The sequence below is a fragment of the Thalassophryne amazonica genome, chromosome 4 (genome assembly GCF_902500255.1).
Source record: "Thalassophryne amazonica chromosome 4, fThaAma1.1, whole genome shotgun sequence".
Lineage (NCBI taxonomy): Eukaryota > Metazoa > Chordata > Actinopteri > Batrachoidiformes > Batrachoididae > Thalassophryne > Thalassophryne amazonica.
The window spans coordinates 51,705,291-51,730,958 of NC_047106.1; the positions used below are offsets into that span (position 1 = coordinate 51,705,291).

The window sequence follows — 25,668 nt, forward strand, 5'->3', positions numbered from 1 at the left end:
ATGGTAATACGGATATATTTCCTCTCCTCAGGTCTTCCGCTGTCTCAGAGCTGTGGACAGTCTCTCCCTTACTGTGCGGTTGATGGTTCCCACTTGGGCTCCAAAGCTCCCCAAGTCAGCGGAGTCAGAGTTCAACTGGAGATGCATGAACTTTGGCGGCAGTTTGATCAGTTGGGCACAGAGATGATTGTTACTAAAGCTGGAAGGTACGACTGGAACAAACAACTAGTTTAACAGTAACAGTCATTATGAGCAAAAACAGCTCAACATTCACTGGTTCCATCATCTGTCATGTGATACTATGATACAGTTATATGTAAACATTTGGGCACCCCTGATGATTTCCATGATTTTCCTTTATAAATCATTGGTTGCTTGGATCAGCAATTTCAGTTAAATCTATCATATAGCAGAAAATAGTGATATTTGAGAAGTGAAATGAAGTTTATAGGATTTACAGAAAATGTGCAAAAATTCTTTAAACAAAATTAGACAGGTGCATAAATTTGGGCACCCCAACAGAAAAAATAGATCAATATTTAGTAGATCCTCCTTTTGCAGAAATAACAGCCTCTAAACGCTTCCTATAGCTTCCAGTGAGAGTCTGGATTCTGGTTGAAGGTATTTTGGACCATTCTTCTTTACAAAACATCTCATGTTTGTTGGTTTCTGAGCATGGACAGCCTGCTTAAAATCACACCAATTTTCAATAATATTCAGGTTTGGGGACTGAGATGGCCATTCCAGAACATTGTACTTGTTCCTCTGCATGAATGCTTTAGTAGATTTTGACCAGTGTTTAGGGTCGTTGTCTTGTTGAAAGATCCAGTCCAGACGCAACTTCAACTTTTGTCACTGATTCATGAACATTGTTCTCAAGAATCTGCTGATATTGACTGGAATCCATGTGATCCTCAATTTTAACAAGATTCCCAGTACCTGCACTGACTACACAAAATCTTTGTTTTCAGGTCATTTGAGAGTTGTTTAGAGGCTCCCATGTTGCCACTCATTAGAAGAAATGCAAAGAGGGGAAACATTTGTAAATGGCCACCTTAAATACCCTTTCTCATGACTGGATTCACTTGTGTAAGGAGATCAAGGGGCATTGAGCTTACCAAACCAATTTTGTGTTCCAGTAATCACTGCTAAATGTATTAAAATCAATAAAATGACAAGGGTGCCTAAATTTATGCACCTGCCTAATTTTGTTTAAATAATTATTTCACACTTTCTGTAAATACTAGAAACTTCATTTCACTTCTCAAACATCAGTGTGTTTGTCTGCTATATATTTAACTGAAATTTCTGATCCAGACAACCAATGATTTATAAAGGAAAATCATGAAAATTATCATTGATGCCCACACTTTTGCATACAACTGTACGACCTCTGGTTATTATTGCTGATCCAGCACAACTGGATTTTGAAAATGTGTTGGACAAACTGTCAAGAGGCAGCATGAAATGACAGACAGCACCAGTCAAAAGTATGGACACACTCTTGAATGGGAAAGTGTGTCCAAGTGTTTGGCTGCTCGTGTAACCAACACATTTACTGACAAAAAATTTGTTTTTCTTGTTTATATCCTGCAGAAGAATGTTTCCAACATTCCAGGTGCGAATCTCTGGGATGGATCCTGCAACTGAATATATTCTGCTTATGGACTTCATCCCTGTTGATGATAAGCGATACAGGTGAGACACACGAGGCACAGCGGCCCAACCTCCAGAGTGTTAACTCTGACTTTTTCCCCAACTCAAATATTGTATTTGTGGCATTTGCACCCATTTTTTTTTTCAAACCCTTCATTACACAGGTTACACAAGTTAAGGTTAAAGATGTGCATCTTTGTGCCGTGTTCATGATTTGTCAAGAAGTCAGATATTTCATGCTGCAACTTGGACAAATCAGTTTGAGCTAATGGTCAGGCTGCATTTATTGCTTGGAAACCCAGGTGGAAATTCAATGCTCTGATTCATCCGACTTCATGTCAACAAGTACAGTCATGGTGTCCGCTGTCATGACTGTTAAGACAGTAACTTTACAAATGCAGTTTAATTACTTTCTACATGCCATTTTATTTGTATATGTCTGCATTTGTACCAGTTTTTACAAAGATGTGTCCAATAATTGATGTCACTGAGTCAAGACTACAAATAAAAATACACCCACCTCAGACATTTTCCATCTTGTTCACCCACAGCATCCACTTCCACTTCCATTGTTTTTTCTCCACTGATGATATGAACATGTGCTTTTTGGAACTCAGACGTTGTACCAGTAAGACTGAGGAAACTAGACCGGTTAAAGATTTAATCCATAGTGATACTGTACAGAAAGTTAGAACGGTCTTTGGGGCTGATCACTGTCTTGACTGTGAAGTGGCAGGTTGCTCTGCCTCCAGTGTCAGACAGGGACCAACTGGTGGCGGTGGGGTGGAGGAGGTCACATTTCTGGTTGGCAACTGCAAACAGGATAAATTTAAGTGACAACTTGCATCTTTAAACAATGTGTATGTTTCCTATTGGTTGTGAGTTGATGACTAAGATGAGGACAAGGTGAATCTGAATAAAAACTTTGAGAAACTGAGTCTTCCTGGTAGTGCTTGCACCAAGCTACAATTCTTAAATTGGGTTTATCAAATTTACCATCATCTTAAATGCAGCATTGACAACTGTGCATGAAACATGAATAGAAATTATAAGAATTATAGGATATGCAAAGATAATAATTAAATAAGGTTACTGGTTAACTAATTAAAAACAATAAAAATGTCTTAAGATTATATTTAAAATACTCACCAGACTGTAACTCTAGTTTTGGCAGATTTGGGGAGAGAAGGAAGCTAAAGGCACCTTGACACTTGTACAAATCTGATCCCCGCACTGGCAAGCAATCTTGCGTGCCAATGAGTAAACCCATCGTAACGTGTTGTAAACTGTGCATGAACTGTGCACGGCTGCATGGAAGTATACAAAGAAAACTGACATTTTCAAAACTTCTGGCATGCATTAATTTTGTGAATTAGTTGTGAACACTGCGCAACCTATTCGAAAACACTACGTGTCGATGCGTTTCATTTCACGCAGGGCATCTGAATGATTATGTTGATACATATATAATAAAAATAATTCTACAGATGCAATATCTAACTCATAAGAAGGAATGAAAATGCAACTGTTTACCAATCCATTACAAAATATATATTATAAATAGTTAGCTTTGAGAGAAGATTCCAAATGCGTTCTCCACTGCACGATGCACATGACACAACCTGCAGCTGTAAATAATTTCTCTGTGATTCTGGGAGCACTGAGAACATGGTTTCATCAGCCACATTTGGAGAGCAAATGCATTACCGTAATGATTATTTTAGATAGTGTGGCATGCAGCGGGACAAAGTGGGATGCATTGGCATGACGAATTGCATGGCAATGCAGGAATCAAATTCGTGCAAGTGTCAAGGTGCCTTAAGTATGAGGAAAAACTCTGACTTGCTGACTTCTTTTTCACTTTTTAGGGCCCCTTCACACATAGTATGAATATGTACAACTCAGGGCGACTTACGGCAGAAGAGTTCGTATGATCGAACCACACAAACATTGAGCCGACGGGCAGGCGTGCACGATGCCTCTGCAATGGTTTGTGCATGCGACGGTGTCTTTTGAGCAGGAACACAGTGCAAGCAGCTGCACCACACTGCGCCGCTGATGTGGAGAACAATAAAATAAAAACCAGCTGTACAATTAGCGAATATCACCGGGTTGGTATAAATAACAGGATTCAAACCCATAAGCTCTGATTACCAGATGGGAAACTTTACCACTGCACTAACATCACTGGCCTGTAATCAGTGTCAAAAAATTCCTGAAATCAATAAGTACATGAAGGAGGTGTGCTTTGTCCGGTCGCTGCAGCCTGGCGCAAAGAGGAAAGATATTTTATATATTTCCACATGGGGACAGCAGGCAGGATACGCACCTCACAGAGGAATGTTGTAAGTTCATGTCCATGTACATGTTCATGTACAGCTGCAGCTGTGAGCAGACAGCACCCCCATCCGTTCAGTGCCCAGACCAAGGTGTCACTCTGTGTTATGTGGTAATTCATCTTCATTATTTATGTAATTGCGTATGTAGGTATTGTCATAATCAGTGGCGGCTGGCCCATAGGGAGCGCTCAGGCGCTGCCCTCCTAGATGTGGAGGGGAAAAGTCATAATATATGTGCCTACATGTAATATGAATGATTAAAACAACACTTCCTCCAACTGACTCTCATTCAACAGTGCATTTCCACTGACAGAAGCAGAGAACGTATCATTCCTCGTCTTGGGCGATCATTCAAAGCGCCCTTGAAGTGCAGCGAAATAACCAATTGTATGTAGTTGCTAGGGAAAATTAATAAATATTTGGCAAATCAACATTGCCAACATTAATGGCTTTGGGGCGCCGGAATTTTAGCCCTTGCTACAAAAATGCAGGAACGTTAGATTACAGTCAGTGATACACGTGACGCTGCAGCTGCTGCTGTCAGTCAGGAAGAGATGATGGTGACGACGACGTTTGGGTTATATTTATTTATTTTATTTTGTCTCCGTGTGTTTTGCTGGAGTAAGTTGAAGAACTCTTCGGAGGTTTAAAACGGGACAAACTAATCAAATCAATGACACCAAAGTTTGGCGGGGATCCTTTTGGAGGCGCATGGAGGTGCGCACATCAGATCTTTCTCGTGGTTTAATGCCAGTTGCACATCCCGGTTGGAGGAGAGACGTTTTTCTGACTCGTTATAAACCGTGTCAGGCTTCATTCACACTGTCAGCGCGCACACGTCACGGAGGCTGCTGATCTGCGCTCTTTACTGCGGGGTGGAAAGGAGCGCATCCACCTCTGCCAGCTGCGGACTGACTCCTCTGGATCCTCTTCAGCTCAGGTGAGCTGACGAGCTGCTCGGATTTATTCCCGAATGTTGCTCCTGGTGTGGAAACGAGGATGAAAATTTAAGATAAAACGAATAAGTGATGTTTTTTTTGTTTGTTTGGGGTCAAAGCTGTGATCTTTTTTTGGGACAGCAGACCAGTTATAATGGTAATAGGGGAGGCCGGGGCTGTTTGTAACAGTGTTTAAAGCTGCAGCCATGCTGGCATTTTGATTTCACTTTACACGTTATGAGGATCAGTTCACAGAAGTGAAATATTCTTTGGAGTATTCCACAGTCTAAAACAAATTATTTGCTCAGTTTAAAAACAAAACAAAACCCTAAAATAGCAATTTGCATGTTTTTTTAAAGAAATTCTAACTCAGCCACTGAGTTCACACTTATAGTAAGACAAACCCAAGTTTAGCAACGCATTTAATTAAGTGGTTTTGTAAACTTAATTTGCTTTGTCCTCTACACTGTTAATTCATTTTAACCAGTTTAATTTAAAGGTTTTGGTGTTATTAGTTAGTCAAGTGATTTAAGTTTTTCAAGCTTCTTTAGTTTGCCTCCATTCCATTCAGTAATGTTCATGCAAAATATTACCTTAATTTTCTCTTGCTCTCTCTCTCTCTCTCTCTCTCACACACACACACACACACACACACACACACACACACACACACACACACACACACACACACACACACACACACACACACACACACACACACACACACACACACACACACACACACACACACACACACACACACACACACACACAAACTTTCTCTCTCTCTCTCTCTGTGGTGTGAACATTGTAGTATGTACATAATGTTCTTTTGTCAATTGAAGAATTTTTCCATATTTTGAAAGAGTGTAAATTTGGTGATATTTTCTATTTTGTTAAGGTCGGTGTCATTGTGAACCCCAGGATCTGTTTGTCTGATGATAATGGCAGTGCAGTACAGTTTGGTGTACTATGTGTGTAATTGGTGTCAAATGGTGAAATGTTCTTTGCTCAAGAACTTGAGTGTTGTATTTGATACTGTTCCTTTCCAAAGTAGAAATGGGGCCTAATATAGCTGTAAATGGTTATCTTTATCTGTAAAACTGCTGATTTTGAGAAGGACATGAAATGATTATTGTGGAATTGTAGTAATTTTCCGACTGTTCACTTGAATGCCTGTACTGGACAAGGCAAGGGAATCTATTGGCACAGCAGCCCCACCAAGACTGTTTTTCACCAGCCGCCACTGGTCATAATTATTTATATAACTGTCCTGGCGGTGGTTTCTGTGCCCTTACGAAAAAATCTATAGGTAATTCTATAGGCATGACCTATAGGCTGTTATAGGCTAGTCTATAGAACTTCCACAGACAAGCCCATAGAGCAACCTATAGGCTTCCATAGAAAAACCTATAAGTGCCTGTAGGCAGTTGGGACGTTTCGCCCATAGGATCTCTATAGGATCCTATAAAACACAGCGGATACAACCAGATCTGCATTGATATTTTGGCACAGGTTTTACGCTGGATGCTCTGTTACCTGGAGAAACACACAGCCGCTGGTGTTCCAAGAGGTCTCCCATCCAAGTACTAACCAGGTCCCACACTGCTTAGCTTCTGAGATCTGACGGGATCAGGCTGACACAGAGCAGATCGGCTGCATGGGCTTATGTAAATAACGGGTGTTTTTTCATGGTTTGTAATGTGTGCACTGAGCTGTCATCCAGCTGTCAGTGTGCTGTGACCTCGCTGTCCGGCCCCCATGTGATCAGATCTATACATACATATAAGCATTTTATGGAAGTGTGCGAGACACATGCACCACATGTGTGTGGCTTTTCCACAGTCGTAGGGCACTTAGATAAATTTCATATCCAGCTCGACAGTGACCGTCTGCTGACTGTTTTTGTGCTGATCGTGTGAATGGCTACACATTTTCTAAGTGCCAAAGGAGCGGTGTTAGATGTTCATGTGTGTCTGCTGGAATTTGGCCAACACCTGCTACGGGAGGGTTCAATGGGCTCTCACAGGGCACACTCTGTCTTTCAGCCGCTGGTGTGCACAATAGTTGTAGCAACAGGTGTATGAGGTGTTGGAGGCAGCTACGATTTTACACGTACTGCATACGATTCCTGCTTCATGCGCAATTTGAACAAATTAGCACTATGTGTGAAAAAGCCCTAATTTAGGACACAAAGTAAGTTTGCCGTGTGCATGAGCTGTGCACAGCATGGCAAGGCACCTACAGTTCTACAAGTTCTGTGAGATAAAAATGCTTGTGCAAAAAATGTAGCATTTTATGTTAATTATGAACCTTAAAAGATGAAATCTGGACCAATTAAACACTTGTAACACTATTGTGGGACATATCCAAGAATAGAACACAGCAGTAAAAAATTCCAGAAGAGAAAATCCACATGCAACTCATGCTGAATCCTGGATGGTCTAACTTGTAATCAGTCAGTAGTACTGTTTATGTTTATTGCATTTATGTTAGCGTCTATGCTAACAGGAACCCCGGTGCCTGCACCGGAGAAGCATTACCACATCGTAGTGAAGCTACTGTTCACGATTAAGTGAAGTGTTTGTCTTGCATCATGTTGATAACAGTCAGCCTGCGATCAATATATGAGCACAATGCTTCAAGTGAAGTGTGATGCTGTGATGAAGTCTGATTACAGTGCTGGTATGAGAAAAGGAAAAAACTGACAGCAAAATAGGGAGACTTAAACTGTATATGCAAAACGTTCAGGGGAGTTGGGAAAACCGGACACCAGTGCCGAATTATAACATTCAAGAACTCCCACGTGCCTTCTGACAAACTGAGACATACATATACATTCTTTTAACTCTAGATTTCTATGTGTCACCCCCCTACTGAATGGATAATAATGGATAAGAAGCTGCCCATAGGTAGACTTGGGTTCCAGTCCCACTCAGGCTACCTGTCTGTGTCCTTGGACAAGACACTAAAGCTGCATTGTCTCAGTTCACCCACTTCAGGCTTCACATGACTTTACAACTTCTCTTTCAAACATTTAAATATGTGCGTGCATGCATGGGTGTCTGTGTGTCAGATATGCATTTCACAGCTCATCCTGGTTGGTGGCAGGGCGTGCAGATGTTGCAGCACCGAGCAGGATGCATTTCCACCCAGACTCACCTGCCCGTGGCACCCAGTGGATGAAACAGACCGTATCTTTTGATACTCTCAAACTCACCAACAACCTGCTCGATGACAACGGACATGTGAGTCAACTATATCTGTCATTGTTACTTCTGGATTCATAAGAGATACAGAAAACAAAGTGGTAGACATCCTAAAAGTGCACACTGCACTGGTGGGATGTGGTATTACACATCCCATTTTGTGTCTTCCTTCTTCTAGATGATACTGAACTCCATGCATCGATACCAGCCCCGCTTCCATGTGGTGTATGTGGATCCAACCCCCAGCAGCTGCTTGAATCCAAACAGTAACTTCTGCTCATTCTCCTTCCCTGAGACGCGGTTCATGGCCGTCACTGCCTATCAGAACCACCGGGTATGTTTTAACCCCCCCCCCCCCCCCCCCCCCCAAAAAAACAATATAGACAGACTTCAAGCTCAATGTGAGGTCCAAAAGACCATCAGTGCACAATCTGGTTAAATGTGCATGAGCTGTGTGGAACTGTTGCAAAGGAAATGATTGTCTTTTTAATCTGTTTTTCTGTCTTATCCTCTTTCTACAAGATCACCCAGCTGAAGATTGCTAGCAACCCATTTGCTAAAGGCTTCAGAACTACTGACAATCAGAATGGGTGAGCGTAACACTGAACAAATAAATTTAAACAATGACATTTATTCCCATTACTGTACCAAAAAAACAAAAAAAAACAAAACAATTTTGTGAAAATTTTCTAACTAAATTTGTATATTTTTTTTATTTTTTGACAATGCAGATAACATGATCAACAGTCCCCCCCCCCAGAACACACACACATGTGGAAATATGACCATCTTTGAATTAAATTCTTTGTTGAATTAACTGTTGACATCTGGGAAGGCCTGAATAAAGTATATATAGAATATAGACTATTGAAAATTTAGAAAAAAGAATACAGAAGAATATAAATAAATTATATTTAAATTTTAACTTTGAATTGAAAAATGTTTAAAAGGCTCTGTGAAACTGAAAAGGTATCTGAACTTTATTCTCCAAAAGAAAGCACAAACACCACGTATATAAAAAAAAAAAAGAAAGAAAGAAATTGTCACATTTACAACACACAATCCAAATAAATTTTTTTTTTGAAACACATTCTTATACACAGATGTAATTCATCTTTCCACACTGAGTATCAATGAAAAAAAAAAAAAAACTCATTTTTGAACATAATCTGAATTTACAGTCAAAACACAAAATTTATAACATTCTTTAATTTTAACTTTTTTTTATTTTTCATCTACGGATACCTTTTACATTTTCTTGATCTTTTTTAATATACTGCACCTTGAATGTCATTTTCTAGGTTCTATGTATTTGGTCCTTTCACAGAAATGCACCTACCTTATCTGTTTGCTTTTTTTGTTTTGTTTTGTTTAAGCATGATACATCCTTTGAAGGAAGATTATATATTATAAAGATTAAAGTATACTATAAACATATTTTACATAATTTTAGGAGTTTTGTCTATAATTTGTCCAATACTGTAATCAACCAAATTATGAAATTCTATTTCCAATAATTTGACTAATAAAGGGTTTGATGGCTCCAAATTAACTCTTGTTGTAATAATTCGGTGTGTATACAATCAGTAAACAAGTTGACATTTAATTGTTTTAAGCAACTTATTAACTATCAACACTTGAGTCCCCAGTGTCATAGTTATTGAACTTTTTCCAACAGTAAGTTGTTAAAAATAGTGGTGGCACAGCTAACCAAAATGTTACCTTCGATAACTGCTAATCAGCTAACTGAAAAGTTAGCTTTTGTAACGCTAAACCGATCAACCACCAAAACATTTATCGGAAGCTACAGCTAACCAATAACTTTAAGTATTGTCTCCGGTACACTCTCAACTACTAACAAGCCGATTTCGAGTTTTAACATCGCCAATGCTTCTGACTGAATCAATGGCGATCACAAACCCAAACACAGCCAATGACTCGGCGCTTCTGTCTTTGTGCGCCCTGCCCATTACTGTAAGGAAGAGTCATTATCCTTCACAGCATACAGTGGTCCAGCTGTGAGGCAGATGTTTTGAAACGGAAAGCAGGTTTGATTTATGGTTTTGATTTATAAATCAAATTAATCTGGACAGAATAACTACAGTAATATCAACTCTGTCATTTGTACAAAGTGAAAATATAACACATATCTTTTAATTTTAAAATAATGCACTAATTCTGAAGTTTTGAACACAACACACACAGATGCCCAAACGGATTATGTGTAAACTGAGCCTCCGCTCACATTGGTTGATTCATTCATTCTATGTAAAGACCAACACAATTGAATGTAACGTGTGTTGGTGTTTACAAATAAATGTGCTTTTGTAAAATATGTCATTCAACACTGTGTGATATAGCCGGGTGCCAGTAGATGGCATTGTTCTATGCATTTTGACCCATCTACTGAGTTGGGAATGGCACATGGTTGTTGACCTGAATCACAACTTAAACAGACTTTTTGGTTTTACAGATGCCTTCTTTTTTTCTTACAAATAAAAAAAAAGACATATTTTACAAAAGCACATTAAAATATCAACAAAAATGTACCTGTTACGGTCTTTATTATTTTTATTGCAGTGGATATTGATTCTCTTAAATCTATTAACGTTAAGGGTGACTTGGGGAACATTCAGAGGAGGCTGGAACATTGTCAGCTGGCAAGTCTTCCTTTTAGCCCAACAACCGTCCTGGCTATGAATTGGGCTAGGTACTGGCCGCCATCTTGGAGTGAGATTTCCCACTCCTAAATGACCAATAGGAGAGAAACACCAAAGTGAGGCTGACATCAGCGTCTCAGCCGCCAACCAATCACAGGCTAGGAGAGTGAGGCCAGTATCTGGCCCAATTCAGGGCCAGTTGTCGGGCTAGTCTTCATTGTCACATAGAATTAATTTTTAACCTTTGAATGCTGATTTGGTGACAAAATTTTGGTCCCTACAAAGTTAATCATGGTTTGTTTGTTTTTTGCTCACAATAAAAGATATGTTGTGTTGAACTTACTGTTAAGGTCAGGGTAAGGGTCCACAACAGTCAAGTCAATGAAGTGTTTTTAGTGAGGGGGGAAAAATGTTTGTGGTTTTCTGTGCAGTGTGGCCAATGGCAGGCCCCTGACAGTGTGGTGTCCACCAGAGGGCAGAGCTGAACCTCTTACAGCCAGAGACGAGGTGGGACTCAAGAGGCTCTGCCAGTGAGTTCATGTATTTCACACTGTAATATGTGTATCAGTACTTTAAATAGTACATTTCAGTACTTACACAAACCATCAGATCTCCAGTTTATCACCAGGAAATCTGAAAATCCACCCACCCAAACCTGCATCACCACTTCTTCATTAGTAATTACCTGTAACAACAAATCATTATGTTTTCACGAGCTTAGAAAGAGCCCTTCATGAGTACATGGGAGCGGGCCTTCTCATGGAGGCCGCCACGTTGCACCTCCATGTTGACACAGTCGTCCAAAGGGGACATACTGAGATCACCTTTCACATTTTGCAGCGTGGCTGGAAAACTTAAGAAAAAAGAAAAGGAATCAGTAGATGGTCCCCTGTACTCTGTCTACTTACTTGTGTATGCTAACAAATTTGAGAAACCCCATTTTTGTGAAATGGAGGATAATACATATTACTTATTATAACTGAAGGTAAGGGAGCATGAATCCTGACACCAAAGAAGCAAAAATGTGAAGAAAACCAGTATTGTATTCGGTGCTGACATGAAACAATTTGCAATTTGACCACTAGATGGCAGTAATTATGGCACTATTGTAGCTTTATAAATTATATATATATATATATATATATATATATATATATATATATATATGCAGTGAGGAAAATAAGTATTTGAACACCCTGCAATTTTGCAAGTTCTCCCACTTAGAAATCATGGAGGGGTCTGAAATTTTCATCTTAGGTGCATGTCCACTGTGAGAGACATAATCTAAAAAAAAAAAAAAAAATCCGGAAATCACAATGTATGATTTTTTTTAAATAATTTATTTGTATGTTACTGATTGATTAATAATAATAATAACAACCTTTATTTAACCAGATAAAATCCCATTGAGATCGAGACCTCTTTTACAAGGGTGACCTGATCAAGACAGGTAGCAGCACACGTCATAATAGAGGTTAACATCATCAAGAGAATGTTAAATAAAATAGTCATCCCTCAGCCCCAACCAGTCCCAGTAGAAGACTGCCCCTCCCTGAGCCTGGTTCTGCTGGAGGTTTCTTCCTGTTAAAAGGGAGTTTTTCCTTCCCACTGTCGCCAAGTGCTTGCTCACAGGGGGTCGTTTTGACAATTGGGGTTTTTCCGTAATTATTGTATGGCTTTGCCTTATAAAGCGCCTTGGGGCAACTGTTTGTTGTGATTTGGCGCTATATAAATAAAATTGATTTGATTTGATTTTAGTCATTGTTTTGTAACGATGAATTTAAAGACACAGGCGTTGTGCAAAAGAATTCCATTTGTGACCTCTTGAAACAGAGCAGAAAGAATTCAAAGACGTTAACCCAGACAATTTCAGTTCAGATTGGAGGACATTCCAGTTAGAGGGAGCAGAAAAATTGAAAGCTTTCTTTCCCGTTTTAGTGCTGACACGAGGTATATGGAAACTTAATATGTTGTTCGAACGCAGAGTATGGGTTTCTGATCGAGTCTTGTAAACCAGCATCATCCAATATGTATATCACTTCACAATCAAGGAGGGCATGCCAGCTTTAGCATACAACTCACAGTGGTGTGTGAGGCGGCAACAACCAGTGATGAATCTCAAGACACAATAATACAGTGGTGTCAGGGACTGCAGACAACTGGTTGAATTGCACATGTATACGACATCGTCCAGTAAAGGTAGGAAGTTATCAAGAGCTTCCGGACACTTAAGGGGAAACATGACTTATTTCTATAAAGGAAGTCTATCTTTCAATTTCGATTTATTTTCATTTATATAGCGCCACATCACAACAAAGTTGCCTCAAGGTGCTTCACACAAGTAAGATCTAACCTTACCAACCCTTCACCCTTAATTTGGAAATCAAGTGTTTAAGATGGATTTTAAAGGAAAGCTCCGTGTCAATAGTTAATTCATTAGGGCCCCTTCACACATAGTGTTAAAGGAGACCTGCATTGAAAAAAATGCAGTCAGATTTTTTGAACAAAAAATGACTTACATTTACACATGAGATCCTTCTGAATGTAGTAAAGTAAATCTGCAAGACCAGATCTGTCATTCAATGGAGAAATCTTCATTTGAAAATGACAAATTTACAGCTAACATTTAGCCCTCCGCAAATTGTCCCTCTCATCACGGATGCTGCTGAGACGTCACGGACAAGACCCTCTCCCAGCATGCATTGCGCCAACTGAAATTTGTGGATTTACGTCAGTTTGCATCTGCACCTTTTTCTTGTCTTATATGGAAGGATCTACTTTTTTAAAAACTTCATATTGTCTTGCAGCACGTTTGGTGAGTACACATTTCTTTTATTTGTGCTTGAAAATTATTTTGGGGGACTTTTTCATACGCCCGTTTGATTGAGTGGTGTCGCAATGAAAATCTACTGTCTTTTGCCTCCGGTACCATCGCGGGATATGGAGGCGAGACCCGCAAAGAATCCCAGTCATTAAAAATATATAAACCTCTCTCAGCGGCTGTACAAACTGTTTTCACAGAGGGCTAAATTTTAGCTTCAAATTTGTCATTTTTAAACAAAGATTTCTCCACTGAATTACAAATTTGGGCTTACAGATTTACTTTACTGCATTCACAAGGGTCTTATAAATACATATCAGCTATTTCTTTCTGAAATCTGACCACATTTATTTCAATGCAGGTCTACTTTAAGTTTGGTCGACGTCTGGTCGATTACGGCGAAGCATCACAAAACAGTTCAAAATTAGCGCACCACGAAACATTGCGCAGACAGGCAGGCATGCACAAACCCGGTGTGAGAGTTCGTGCACGCGCCGGTGTCTTTCAAGCAGGAACAGTGCGTGGTGCAACACATCATGCCGCTTATGTGTAATAATTAAAAAAATAAATAAAAGCCAGCCGGTACCTGTGGAACCACATTGCGCCACTTATGTGGAATAAATAAAAAATAAATAAAAGCCAGCCGGTACCTGTGGAACCACATTGCGCCACTTATGTGGAATAAATAAAAAATAAATAAAACTAGCCGGTACCTGTGGAACCACTTCGCACCGCTTATATGAAATAAATAAAAAACAAAACCAGCTGGCACCTCTGGGACCACATTGCACCACTTATGTGGAAAAAAGATTATTTCTGATTTCTCTGCATTCAAGACTCGTTTGAATTTCTCCAGACGGCACTGCACAACATCAAAAGCGGAGTGCAAAAATTCAAATGCCTGAGTCATTGAGTTTTAACAACAGTATATTACAGTGTCATCGGCATAAAGATGATAGAAGGTGTTAAAGGTGACTAAGGCATTGTCTTTTATAGTTTCTAGATCAATGTTATCATTTGGAATTTGTTGGGCCAAGATTTTTAAAATAATTATTGAATTCATTTGCTATTTCTAATTTGCTACCACTTTCAACTTTATCTTTAATAAAATGATTTGGAATATTCGGTGTTGTCTTGCCTTTTTGCAAGACTGTGTTTATTACACCCCAAGTAGCTTTTGTGCTTTCTTTATTTTGATCTAACAATTTGCTGTAATAATCCCTCTTTTGTCTTCTTATAATTCCTAATAGTTTGTTTTTATATGTTTTATACATAGTTTCAGCATCTTTTGTTCTTAGTTTAAGAAACATTCTATAAAGGAAGTTTTTTTTTTCTTGCAGGCATTTTTCAGCCCATTTGTCATCCATGGATTATTGATACTTTTTTTTGTTGCTTGAGCACTTATTTTTACTTTTTTACAGTGTTTGTCATAGAGGCTGACAAGTATGTTCATAAATACAACCCCTGGCAAAAATTATGGAATCACCGGCCTCGGAGGATGTTCATTCAGTTGTTTAATTTTGTAGAAAAAAAGCAGATCACAGACATGACACAAAACTAAAGTGATTTCAAATGGCAACTTTCTGGCTTTAAGAAACACTATAAGAAATCAGGAAAAATAATTGTGGCAGTCAGTAACGGTCATTTTTTTTAGACCAAGCAGAGGGAAAAAAATATGGAATCACTCAGTTCTGAGGAAAAAATTATGGGATCATGAAAAACAAAAGAACGCTCCAACACATCACTAGTATTTTGTTGCACCACCTCTGGCTTTTATAACAGTTTGCAGTCTCTGAGGCATGGACTTAATGAGTGACAAACAGTACTCTTCATCAATCTGGCTCCATCTTTCTCTGATTGCTGTTGCCAGATCAGCTTTGCAGGTTGGAGCCTTGTCATGGACCATTTTCTTCAACTTCCACCAAAGATTTTCAATTGGATTAAGATCCGGACTATTTGAAGGCCATGACATTGACCCTATGTGTCTTTTTGCAAGGAATGTTTTCACAGTTTTTGCTCTATGGCAAGATGCATTATCATCTTGAAAAATGATTTCATCATCCCCAAACATCCTTTTAATTGATGGGATAAGAAAAGTGTCCAAAATATCAATGTAGACTTGTGCATTTATTGATGATGTAATGACAGCCATTTCCCCAGTGCCTTTACCTGACATGCAGCCCCATATCATCAATGACTGTGGAAATTTACGTTCTCTTCAGGCAGTCATCTTTATAAATCTCATTGGAACGGCACCAAACAAAAGTTCCAGCATCATCACCTTGCCCAATGCAGATTCGAGATTCATCACTGAATATGACCTTTATCCAGTCATCCACAGTCCACGATTGCTTTTCCTTAGCCCATTGTAACCTTGTTTTTTTGTTATGTGGGCCGCTGAAGAGGAGGTACTGCTGGCCCACCACCACCAGTCGGCGCCCTGCTTGGAGTGCGGGCTTCAAGCATGAGAGGGCGCCAGAGCTATTGGAAGTGACAGCTGTCACCTGTCAACCTCAGCAGCTGTCTCTCATTAACCTCCTTACAAGAAGCGGATCACAACTCCACCTCCTCGCCGAGAAATCATCTACCACAAAGGTAATTTCTCTGCTGACTTATTGATTGTCTAAACTTTGTTCTGTGTGCAGCCGCATTCCTGTGGTGATCCAGAAGAGGGACCAACAGGAGCTGCACGAGAGAAACGTATCTGGAGGTGGAGGTTTTCCCTCCCAGAGACTTTGAGTGTAAAGGTTGCTGGGTGTGAGGACTCACACTCACCTCCTTCTGTGTCTTCTTTGCCAGCAAGTACCAGGCCGACAACGGAGGACAGAGACCACCTGGGAATTCGGGACTTGGCGTGCTCCGGTGTGTTCTTCAGGCCGTTGGTGGTGGAAGCGGTGTGGGCCCCCGGCTCCTCGTTCATCAGAGGTCTCCCTATCTTCGAGCCTGCCCACTGTCCTCTGTATACAATTGGTACCTGTTATTCTGTTTGTATTCCGTGTGTACTTTCGCAACATTAAATTGTTACTCCTTTCTTATCCATTGTCCGTCACCTTGCGCCCCCTGTTGTGGGTCCGTGTTACGACACCGACCCTAACAGATTTCTCGGCCATTCGTCATGGATCCCGAGGGGCGTCAACCACAGCTGAACAGCAATGGGAGAACAAGGAGCGAAGGCGGCAGCAGAGGCGGTGGTAAGTGATCTACAGCGACATCCTTACTGCTTTCACTGCTCAGTTACAGCTGGTAAACCGAGCAAAATGCAGTCCTCAATCGGAGGATGGAGGCTCTCACCGCCAGAGTGGAGCACGCGAGTCAAGCGTCGCTGCAGGTGTCTCCTCCTGCTGGCCGGTGCCTGATAGAGATGTTCCACTGGCCGTTCAACTACCCCCCCCCACCTTCCCCTGAAGCTTACATAAGTCCTCCCGAACCGTACGGAGGCTGTGTAAAACGTGCGCAGACTTCCTAATGCAGTGTTCGCTGTTTTTGCACAGCGTCCAGTTATGTACGCATCAGACCGCACCCGGTGGCTTATGTAATTATCTGCTTCGAGGTGAGGCACGCGCTTGGTCTACAGCGCTCTGGGACAGGATTTCATGGCTTCTGTCATCATACGCTGGGTTTTATACGGGAATTCAAACAAGTGTTTGATCATCCCAACAGAGGCGAGGACTGCCTCGACCGTGCTGCTGTCACTGAGACAGGGGCGTCGAGTGCAGCTGAGTACGCTGTCGACTTCCGCATCGCGGCTGCGAGGGTCTGGCTGGAACAACGTTGCGCTCCGCGCTGCCTTCATAAGCGGAGGCTGTCTTCAGTACTGAAGGAGCATTTACTGGCTAAGATGAACCGCAGGATTTCGACGGGCTTGTTAAATCTGGTTATAACGATTAGACAACGCGCTTAAATGACACCGTCGGAGCGAGGCCGGAGGGCGTGGCCGGGCACAAGCCGTCCCTCTCTCTTCCGTGTCAGAAAGGGGTGACGTCGTCCCCCACGCTCCGTTGCCAGTGGGCTCCGTGTGGCAACAGCTCCCCCTGCTGACGAAGCTATGGACACGAGCAGGGCCAAAGTACGATCTGATGTCAGACAAAGGAGGCTGGCCCGCGGGGAGTGTTTTTACTGTGGCTCATGTGAGCATTTGTTAAAAGACTGCCCCAAACGGTCAAACACCAACGCCCGCCCGTAGAAACTGGGCTAAGGGTGGGCCATAACATGTACACGGGGAAACCCCGCAAATCAGCACGAATCCCAGTGATAATCCTGAGTGGGGATTTAACCCTTCACACCCCAGCACTGGTGGACACGGGGTCCGAAGGGAATCTGTTGGATAGCAGATGGGCAAAGGAAGTGGGGCTCCCTCTAGTGGCTCTGCCTTCACCTTTGAAGGTACGGGCACTAGATGGCACCCTACTCCCGTTGATTACACACCGGACCCAGCCCTTGACTCTGGTTGTGTCTGGGAATCACAGGGAGGAGATCGTGTTTTACGTGACACCTTCTACCTCCCGAGTGATTTTGGGTTTTCCTTGGATGGTTAAGCACAATCCCCGGATCGATTGGCCGTCTGGGGCAGTGGTGCAGTGGAGCGAAACCTGCCATCGGGAGTGTTTAGGATCCTCGGTTCCTCCCGGGTTCACGGCTAAGGAGGAGGTTAGGAGCCCCCCCAATCTGACGGCGGTGCCAGGGGGTGTACCATGATCTAGCTGACGTCTTCAGCAAAGATCTGGCACTCACTCTTCCACCGCACCGACCGTACGATTGTGCCATTGATTTGATCCCGGACGTTGAGTACCCGTCCAGTAGACTGTACAACCTCTCACGCCCGGAACGCGAATCAATGGAGACCTACATCCGGGACTCCTTGGCTGCCGGGTTGATCCGGAACTCCACCTCCCCGATGGGTGCTGGTTTCTTTTTTGTGGGCAAAAAGGACGGCGGACTCCGTCCATGCATTGATTACAGGGGGTTGAACGAGATCACGGTTCGCAATCGATACCCATTGCCCCTCTTGGATTCGGTGTTCACACCCCTGCATGGAGCCCGAATATTCACCAAACTTGATCTTAGGAATGCGTATCACCTAGTTCGGATCCGGAAGGGAGACGAATGGAAGACGGCATTTAACACCCCTTTAGGTCATTTTGAGTACCTGGTCATGCCGTTTGGTCTCACCAACGCGCCCGCGACGTTCCAAGCATTGGTTAACGACGTCTTGCGGGACTTCCTGCATCGGTTTGTCTTCGTATATCTGGATGATATACTCATCTTTTCCCCGGACCCTGAGACCCATGTCCGGCATGTACGTCAGGTCCTTCAGCGGTTGTTGGAAAACCGGTTGTTGGTGTGGGCGAGAAGTGTGAGTTCCATCGCACTTCTTTGTCCTTCCTGGGGTTTATCATCTCCTCCAACTCCGTCGCCCCGGATCCGGCCAAGGTTGCGGCGGTGAGGGATTGGCCCCAACCAAAGAGCCGTAGGAAGCTGCAACAGTTCCTCGGCTTTGCAAACTTCTACAGGAGGTTCATTAAGGGCTACAGTCAGCGTTGTTAGCCCCCTGACCGCCCTGACCTCCACTAAAGTCCCCTTCACCTGGTCGGACGCGTGCGAAGCCGCTTTTCAGGAGTTGAAACGCCGGTTTTCGTCTGCGCCAGTTCTGGTGCAGCCTGATCCTACTCGCCAGTTTGTAGTAGAGGTGGACGCCTCAGACTCAGGAATAGGAGCCGTCCTGTCCCAGAGCGGGGAGTCCGGTAAGGTTCTCCATCCTTGTGCCTACTTTTCCCCGCAGGTTGACCCCCGCAGAGCGGAATTATGACGTGGGCAATCGAGAACTCCTCGCGGTGAAGGAGGCTCTGGAGGAGTGGAGACACCTGTTGGAGGGGGCTACGGAGCCTTTCACGGTTTCACAGACCACCGGAACCTGGAGTACATCCGGACCGCCAAGCGGACTGAACCCCAGGCAAGCCCGCTGGTCCCTGTTCTTCGCTCGCTTCGACTTCCGGATCACCTACCGCCCCGGGACTAGGAATCAACCGATCCGATGCACTGTCCCGGGTGCACGAAGAGGAGGCCAAGGCTGAGTCGTCGGACCCCATCGATACATCCTTCCCGAGTCCACTGTCGTGGCCACCCTCACCTGGGACGTAGAGGAGACCGTCCGGGAGGCCCAGGCAAGGAACCCGGATCCGGGAGACGGTCCAAAGAACAAGCTTTACGTCCCACCAGAGGCCAGGGCTGCCGTCTTGGACTTCTGTCACGGCTCCAAGCTCTCCTGTCATCCTGGAGTGCGTAGGACCGTGGCAGTAGTCCAGCAGCGCTTCTGGTGGGCGTCACTGGAAGCCGACGTCCGGGACTACGTCCAGGCCTGCACCACCTGTGCCAGGGGCAAGGCGGACCATCACAAGACCAGGGGTCTCCTCCAACCCCTGCCTGTGCCTCATCGCCCCTGGTCCCACATTGGCCTGGACTTCGTCACGGGTCTCCCGCCGTCCCAGGGCAACACCGCCATACTGACGATAGTGGACCGGTTCTCCAAGGCGGCCCACTTCGTGGCCCTCCCGAAGCTCCCGACAGCCCAGGAGACAGCAGACCTCCTGGTTCACCACGTCGTGCATCTGCATGGGATACCATCGGACATCGTCTCGGATCGTGGTCCCCAGTTCTCCTCGCAGGTCTGGAGGAGTTTTTGTAAGGAGCTGGGGGCCACCGTACGTCTCTCGTCCGGGTATCACCCACAGACAAACGGCCAGGCAGAGCGGGCGAACCAGGACCTGGAACAGGCCCTTCGCTGTGTCACCTCCGCGCATCCGGCGGCCTGGAGCAACCATCTGGCCTGGATCGAGTACGCGCACAACAGCCAAGTGTCTTCCGCCACCGGCCTCTCCCCTTTCGAGGCGTGTCTGGGCTACCAGCCCCCATTATTCCCACTTGTGGAGGGAGAGGTCGGGGTACCCTCGGTCCAGGCCCACCTACGGAGGTGCCGCCGGGTGTGGCGAACCGCCCGTTCTGCCCTGTTGCGGGCCCGGACGAGGGCCAAGACCCATGCAGACCGCCGGCGTTCCCCGGCCCCTGCATACCAACCTGGGCAGGAGGTGTGGTTTATCCACCAAAGACATCCCGCTTCAGGTGACATCTCAGAAACTGAAGGACCGTTTCATTGGGCCGTTCCCTATCGCCAAGGTCCTCAGTCCGGCCGCAGTGAAGCTGACACTCCCGGCTTCACTGCGGATCCATCCCATTTTTCATGTCTCTAGGCTTAAACCATGCCACACCTCACCACTCTGCACCCCTGGACCCGAGCCACCTCCTGCCCGAATCATCGACGGGGAGCCGGCATGGACTGTTCGTCGGCTCCTGGACGTCCGTCGGATGGGCCGGGGTTTTCAGTACTTGGTGGACTGGGAGGGTTATGGGCCCGAAGAACGCTCCTGGGTGAAACGAAGCTTCATCCTGGACCCGGCCCTTCTGGTCGATTTCTACCGCCGACACCCGGACAAGCCTGGTCGGGCGCCAGGAGGCGCCCATTGAGGGCGGGGTCCTGTTATGTGGGCCGCTGAAGAGGAGGTACTGCTGGCCCACCACCACCAGTCGGCGCCCTGCTTGGAGTGCGGGCTTCAAGCATGAGAGGGCGCCAGAGCTATTGGAAGTGACAGCTGTCACCTGTCAACCTCACCAGCTGTCTCTCATTAACCTCCTTACAAGAAGCGGATCACAACTCCACCTCCTCGCCGAGAAATCATCTACCACAAAGGTAATTTCTCTGCTGACTTATCGATTGTCTAAACTTTGTTCTGTGTGCAGCCGCATTCCTGTGGTGATCCAGAAGAGGGACCAACAGGAGCTGCACGAGAGAAACGTATCTGGAGGTGGAGGTTTTCCCTCCCAGAGACTTTGAGTGTAAAGGTTGCTGGGTGTGAGGACTCACACTCACCTCCTTCTGTGTCTTCTTTGCCAGCAGTACCAGGGCCGACAACGGAGGACAGAGACCACCTGGGGATTCGGGACTTGGCGGCTCCGGTGTTCTTCAGGCCGTTGGTGGTGGAAGCGGTGTGGGCCCCGGCTCCTCGTTCATCAGAGGTCTCCTATCTTCGAGCCTGCCCACTGTCCTCTTGTATACAATTGGTACCTGTTATTTCTGTTTGTATTCCGTTGTGTACTTTCGCAACATTAAATTGTTACTCCTTTTCTTATCCATTGTCCGTTCACTTGCGCCCCCTGTTGTGGGTCCGTGTTACGACACCTTCCTAACATTTTTTTCTGTTTAAGTGTTAATGATGGCTTTCGTTTAGCTTTTCTGTATGTAAATCCCATTTCCTTTAGGGGGTTTCTTACAGTTTGGTCACAGACGTTGACTCCAGTTTCCTCCCATTCGTTCCTCATTTGTTTTGTTGTGCATTTTCGATTTTTGAGACATATTGCTGTTGTGAAGGTGTCGTAACACGGACCCACAACAGGGGGCGCAAATGAACGGGCAATGGATAAGAAAAGGAGTAACAATTTAATGTTGTGAAGGCACACAACGGAATACAGACAGAAAAATAATGGATGCCAATTGTACACAAGAGGACTGTGGGCAGGCTCGAAGATAGGAGACCTCTGGTGACCGAAGAGCCGGGGCCCACACCGCTTCCACCACCAACGGCCTGAAGAACACCGGAGCCGCCAAGTCCTGAGTCCCCAGGTGGTCTCTGTCCTCCGTTGTCGGCCCTGGTACTGCTGGCAGACAAGAAACAGATGACGGTGAGTGTGAGTCCTCACGCCCAGCAACCTTTACACACAATTCCTCCGGGAGGGAAAACCTCCACCTCCAGATACGTTATCACTCGTGCAGCTCCTGTTTGTCTCTCTTCTGGATGGAGTGAGAGACGAAGACCGTCGTCCTCTCACTATCCGCCAATCCAAACTCCAACAGACTTCACAGGTGTACGGCTGCACACAGATCACAATTTGAAAAAACACTCAGAAAATACAGCAGAGAAGATTACCTCTAGTGGTAGATGATTTCTCGGCGAGGAGGTGGAGTTGTAATCCGCTTCTTATGAGGTGGTTGATGAGTGACAGCTGGTGTGGTTGACAAGTGACAGCTGTCACTTCCAATGGCTCCGGCGCCCTCTCATGCTTGAAGCCCGCACTCCAAGCAGGGCGCCGACTGGTGGTGGTGGGCCAGCAGTACCTCCTCTTCAGCGGCCCACACAACAATTGCTTTAAGTTTTCTGTCTTGACGCTTTGATGTCTTCCTTGGTCTACCAGTATGTTTGCCTTTAACAACCTTCCCATGTTGTTTGTATTTGGTCCAGAGTTTAGACACAGCTGACTGCGAACAACCAACATCTTTTGCAACATTGCGTGATGATTTACCCTCTTTTAAGAGTTTGATAATCCTCTCCTTTGTTTCAATTGACATCTCTCGTGTTGGAGCCATGATTCATGTCAGTCCACTTGGTGCAACAGCTCTCCAAGGTGTGATCAGTCCTTTTTAGATGCAGACTAACGAGCAGATCTGAATTGATGCAGGTGTTAGTTTTGGGGATGAAGATTTACAGGGTGATTCCATAATTTATTCCTCAGAATTTAGTGAGTCCATATTTTTCCCCTCTGCTTGGTCTAAAAAAGTAACCGTTACTGACTGCCACAATTTTTTTTCCCTGATTTCTTATAGTGTTTCTTAAAGCCAGAAAGTTGCCATTTGAAATGACTTTAGTTTTGTGTCATGTCTGTGATCTGCTTTTTTTCTACAAAATGAAACAACTGAATGAACATCCTCTGAGGCCGGTGATTCCATCATTTTTGCCAGGGGTTGTAAGAGCTTCTCTAAATGCTTCCACTGCCTTGGTTGATCTGTCTCTTACAACTATTATACCTTCATCCTGGGCAGTAGTGCAAAAGGTATTTTTAAAAATTGCAAATACTGGAAGATGATCACTCAAAACTGTCATGAAAATACAGCATTTTAAATTACTTAAGGTATATGTAAATATATTATCGATATTTGTTTCACTATGTGTGGTGATCCTAGTTGGCTTGGTTATCAAGGGATTTAAACCAACACTTTTCATATTATTTGAAAATTCATTAGATGCAGTTAAGTTTCTCAAATCTATATTGAAGTCCCCACATAGAAACACTGATTTGTTGTTGATTTGGTCAAACATCTCTAGTATCTTATCTGTAAATATATTCACACAAGATCCAGGCGTTCTATAAACACAACTTACTATAATATTCTTATCCCTTTCATTACACATTTCTACAGTAACAATTTCCATCATACAATTCACTGTAAATGTTTTCTCTTCGATAACTTTGCATTTTATATTTTTAATCGATGTAGAGGGCAACACCTCCTCCTTTTTTGTTTATTCTATTTAAATAAAACATATTGTACCCTTCTATCTGAACAGTATTAATATCATCTTTCAGCCAAGTTTCTGTAACTGCAATAACTTCAAAATTTCTTTTTAACTGATTCAGATATTCAGTTATTTTTGCTAAACTGCATTTTAAACTTCGACTATTGAAATGAATGATGGACAGTGCTTTGTCCTCATTTTTTATCCATTTCAGCATTAAATTTTTGAGCTGTATAGTATTCACATTCAATTTTGACCTTACACAGCAAAATGGATTCATCATATTTCTCTAAATCATAAATTTTGTCATCATCTGTATCTATATATGTATTATTCATGTATGTGTCCATAGGAGTGACTTTCCAACCTGTTATTCGCTAATCAGTTGTCCCAGTCCCTTCCAGAAGCAGTCTTTTCCTCACTACAGGCATTTATTGACCAGATTTAAACCTCTCGAGTTCTTTTATGTCATTTATCAGCTTAATAGATTCATCCAGATCCTTGATGTACACAGTCCCGTTCCGTGTCCAAGTCCCAATGATTTTCTTCTGCTTTCGTAGCAGCCTTCAATCCCTTGCGAGAGCTCTTTTCTTTGTAAGGTGTTCATTTCTAAACACATTTGTTCCTTTCAGATTTCTTGCTTGCATTAGAACATTGTTCCTCTGTTTTCTGCTAATAAAATGAATGACAATAGCAGGCCTTGATTTCTCAGTTTTTCGTCGCAATGTATGGCAAACAGATATTGCTTCCTTGCAGATGTTTATACGTTTACTATTTAGGAAATCCACCACCTGTTGCTCCAGTGACTGCAGTTCTTCCCTCAGAGCATCTTCTGTTGTCTCTGCGTTAGCTGCCGCCCTAGCGTAGGAGCGGTGTCTCATTTTGAGCCCAGAGGGTCGTCTCTCCTCGTATACTGCTCCAATTCATCAACACGTTGTTCTAGCGTATATATCCGTTGGTCCCTTTCTCTGATCATAGCTTTCAGTGCTGCTACTTCATCCAGAAGTTTGAGCAGACTTTGTTGTTGTGTTGTTAGCTAACTTGCCAGACATAAAGTTCAACGATCGTTTGATTTCCTCTATATCTTTAACAGCTGGCATGGTCTCACTTCTGCCTTTATGTCCAGTTTATTTGTACTTTCTATCCACAATGTTTGGGCTAACAGGCATCAGCGATAGCCCGAAAGTGGCGATGTTGCGTACAAACAGGCAGCGCCGCAGCGTAATCCAAATCCACGGGGGTAGAGCCCTTGTCAATTGATCCGTCCAGCAATAAATGAAAACTTAGCCGAAAGGCAATGACCTGGACAAACTGTTATCAAACTTTTTACACAAAAATAAAAAGAATATTGTGTTGCGATCTTTCTTAAAGCCACACCGGAACCGGAAGTCCTGTTTTAGGTTTTTCTGCATTTGTTAGTCTTAATGAAGGGAAAATGACTCATATTGGCTATGATTCACATTCAGCACAACGATCAATTTGATTTTACAGCAGAAAAGCAGTTTTGGCCCAAATGCTGACCGATATCTCTGCAATGTGTCTTCCGACAGCTCCAGGACACGTGGACACAGCCCTCCTTTTCAAGGAACCATATGGCCTTTTGCATCACCATAAAGCCTCTGTAGATTTCACCATGCGGGCTAAAGGCGGAGACAGTACGAGTGCAGGGCCTGCTGCTTTCTTCTCTCTCCCATCTTCCTGGAAC

The 25,668-nt window shown here is 43.7% G+C and overlaps 1 protein-coding gene across 1 annotated transcript; it reads left to right on the top strand.

Annotated features, from left to right (window-relative positions):
- LOC117508918 (T-box transcription factor TBX1-B) lies at positions 1–25,668 on the top strand. The gene is made up of 7 exons (XM_034168756.1): positions 1–206; positions 1,597–1,698; positions 8,010–8,181; positions 8,321–8,476; positions 8,665–8,732; positions 11,234–11,332; positions 25,514–25,668. Exons 1-7 carry the CDS (start codon positions 1–3, stop codon positions 25,575–25,577), a joined length of 867 nt encoding a protein of 288 aa, XP_034024647.1. The 3' UTR covers positions 25,578–25,668.

Coding starts and splice junctions, on each gene's coding strand:
- LOC117508918 (XM_034168756.1), top strand. CDS start 1: ATGGTAATACGGATATATTTCCTCTCCTCAGGTCTTCCGCTGTCTCAG. Junction 207..1,596: donor ATTGTTACTAAAGCTGGAAG/GTACGACTGGAA, acceptor TATATCCTGCAG/AAGAATGTTTCCAACATTCC. Junction 8,733..11,233: donor ACTACTGACAATCAGAATGG/GTGAGCGTAACA, acceptor TTTTCTGTGCAG/TGTGGCCAATGGCAGGCCCC.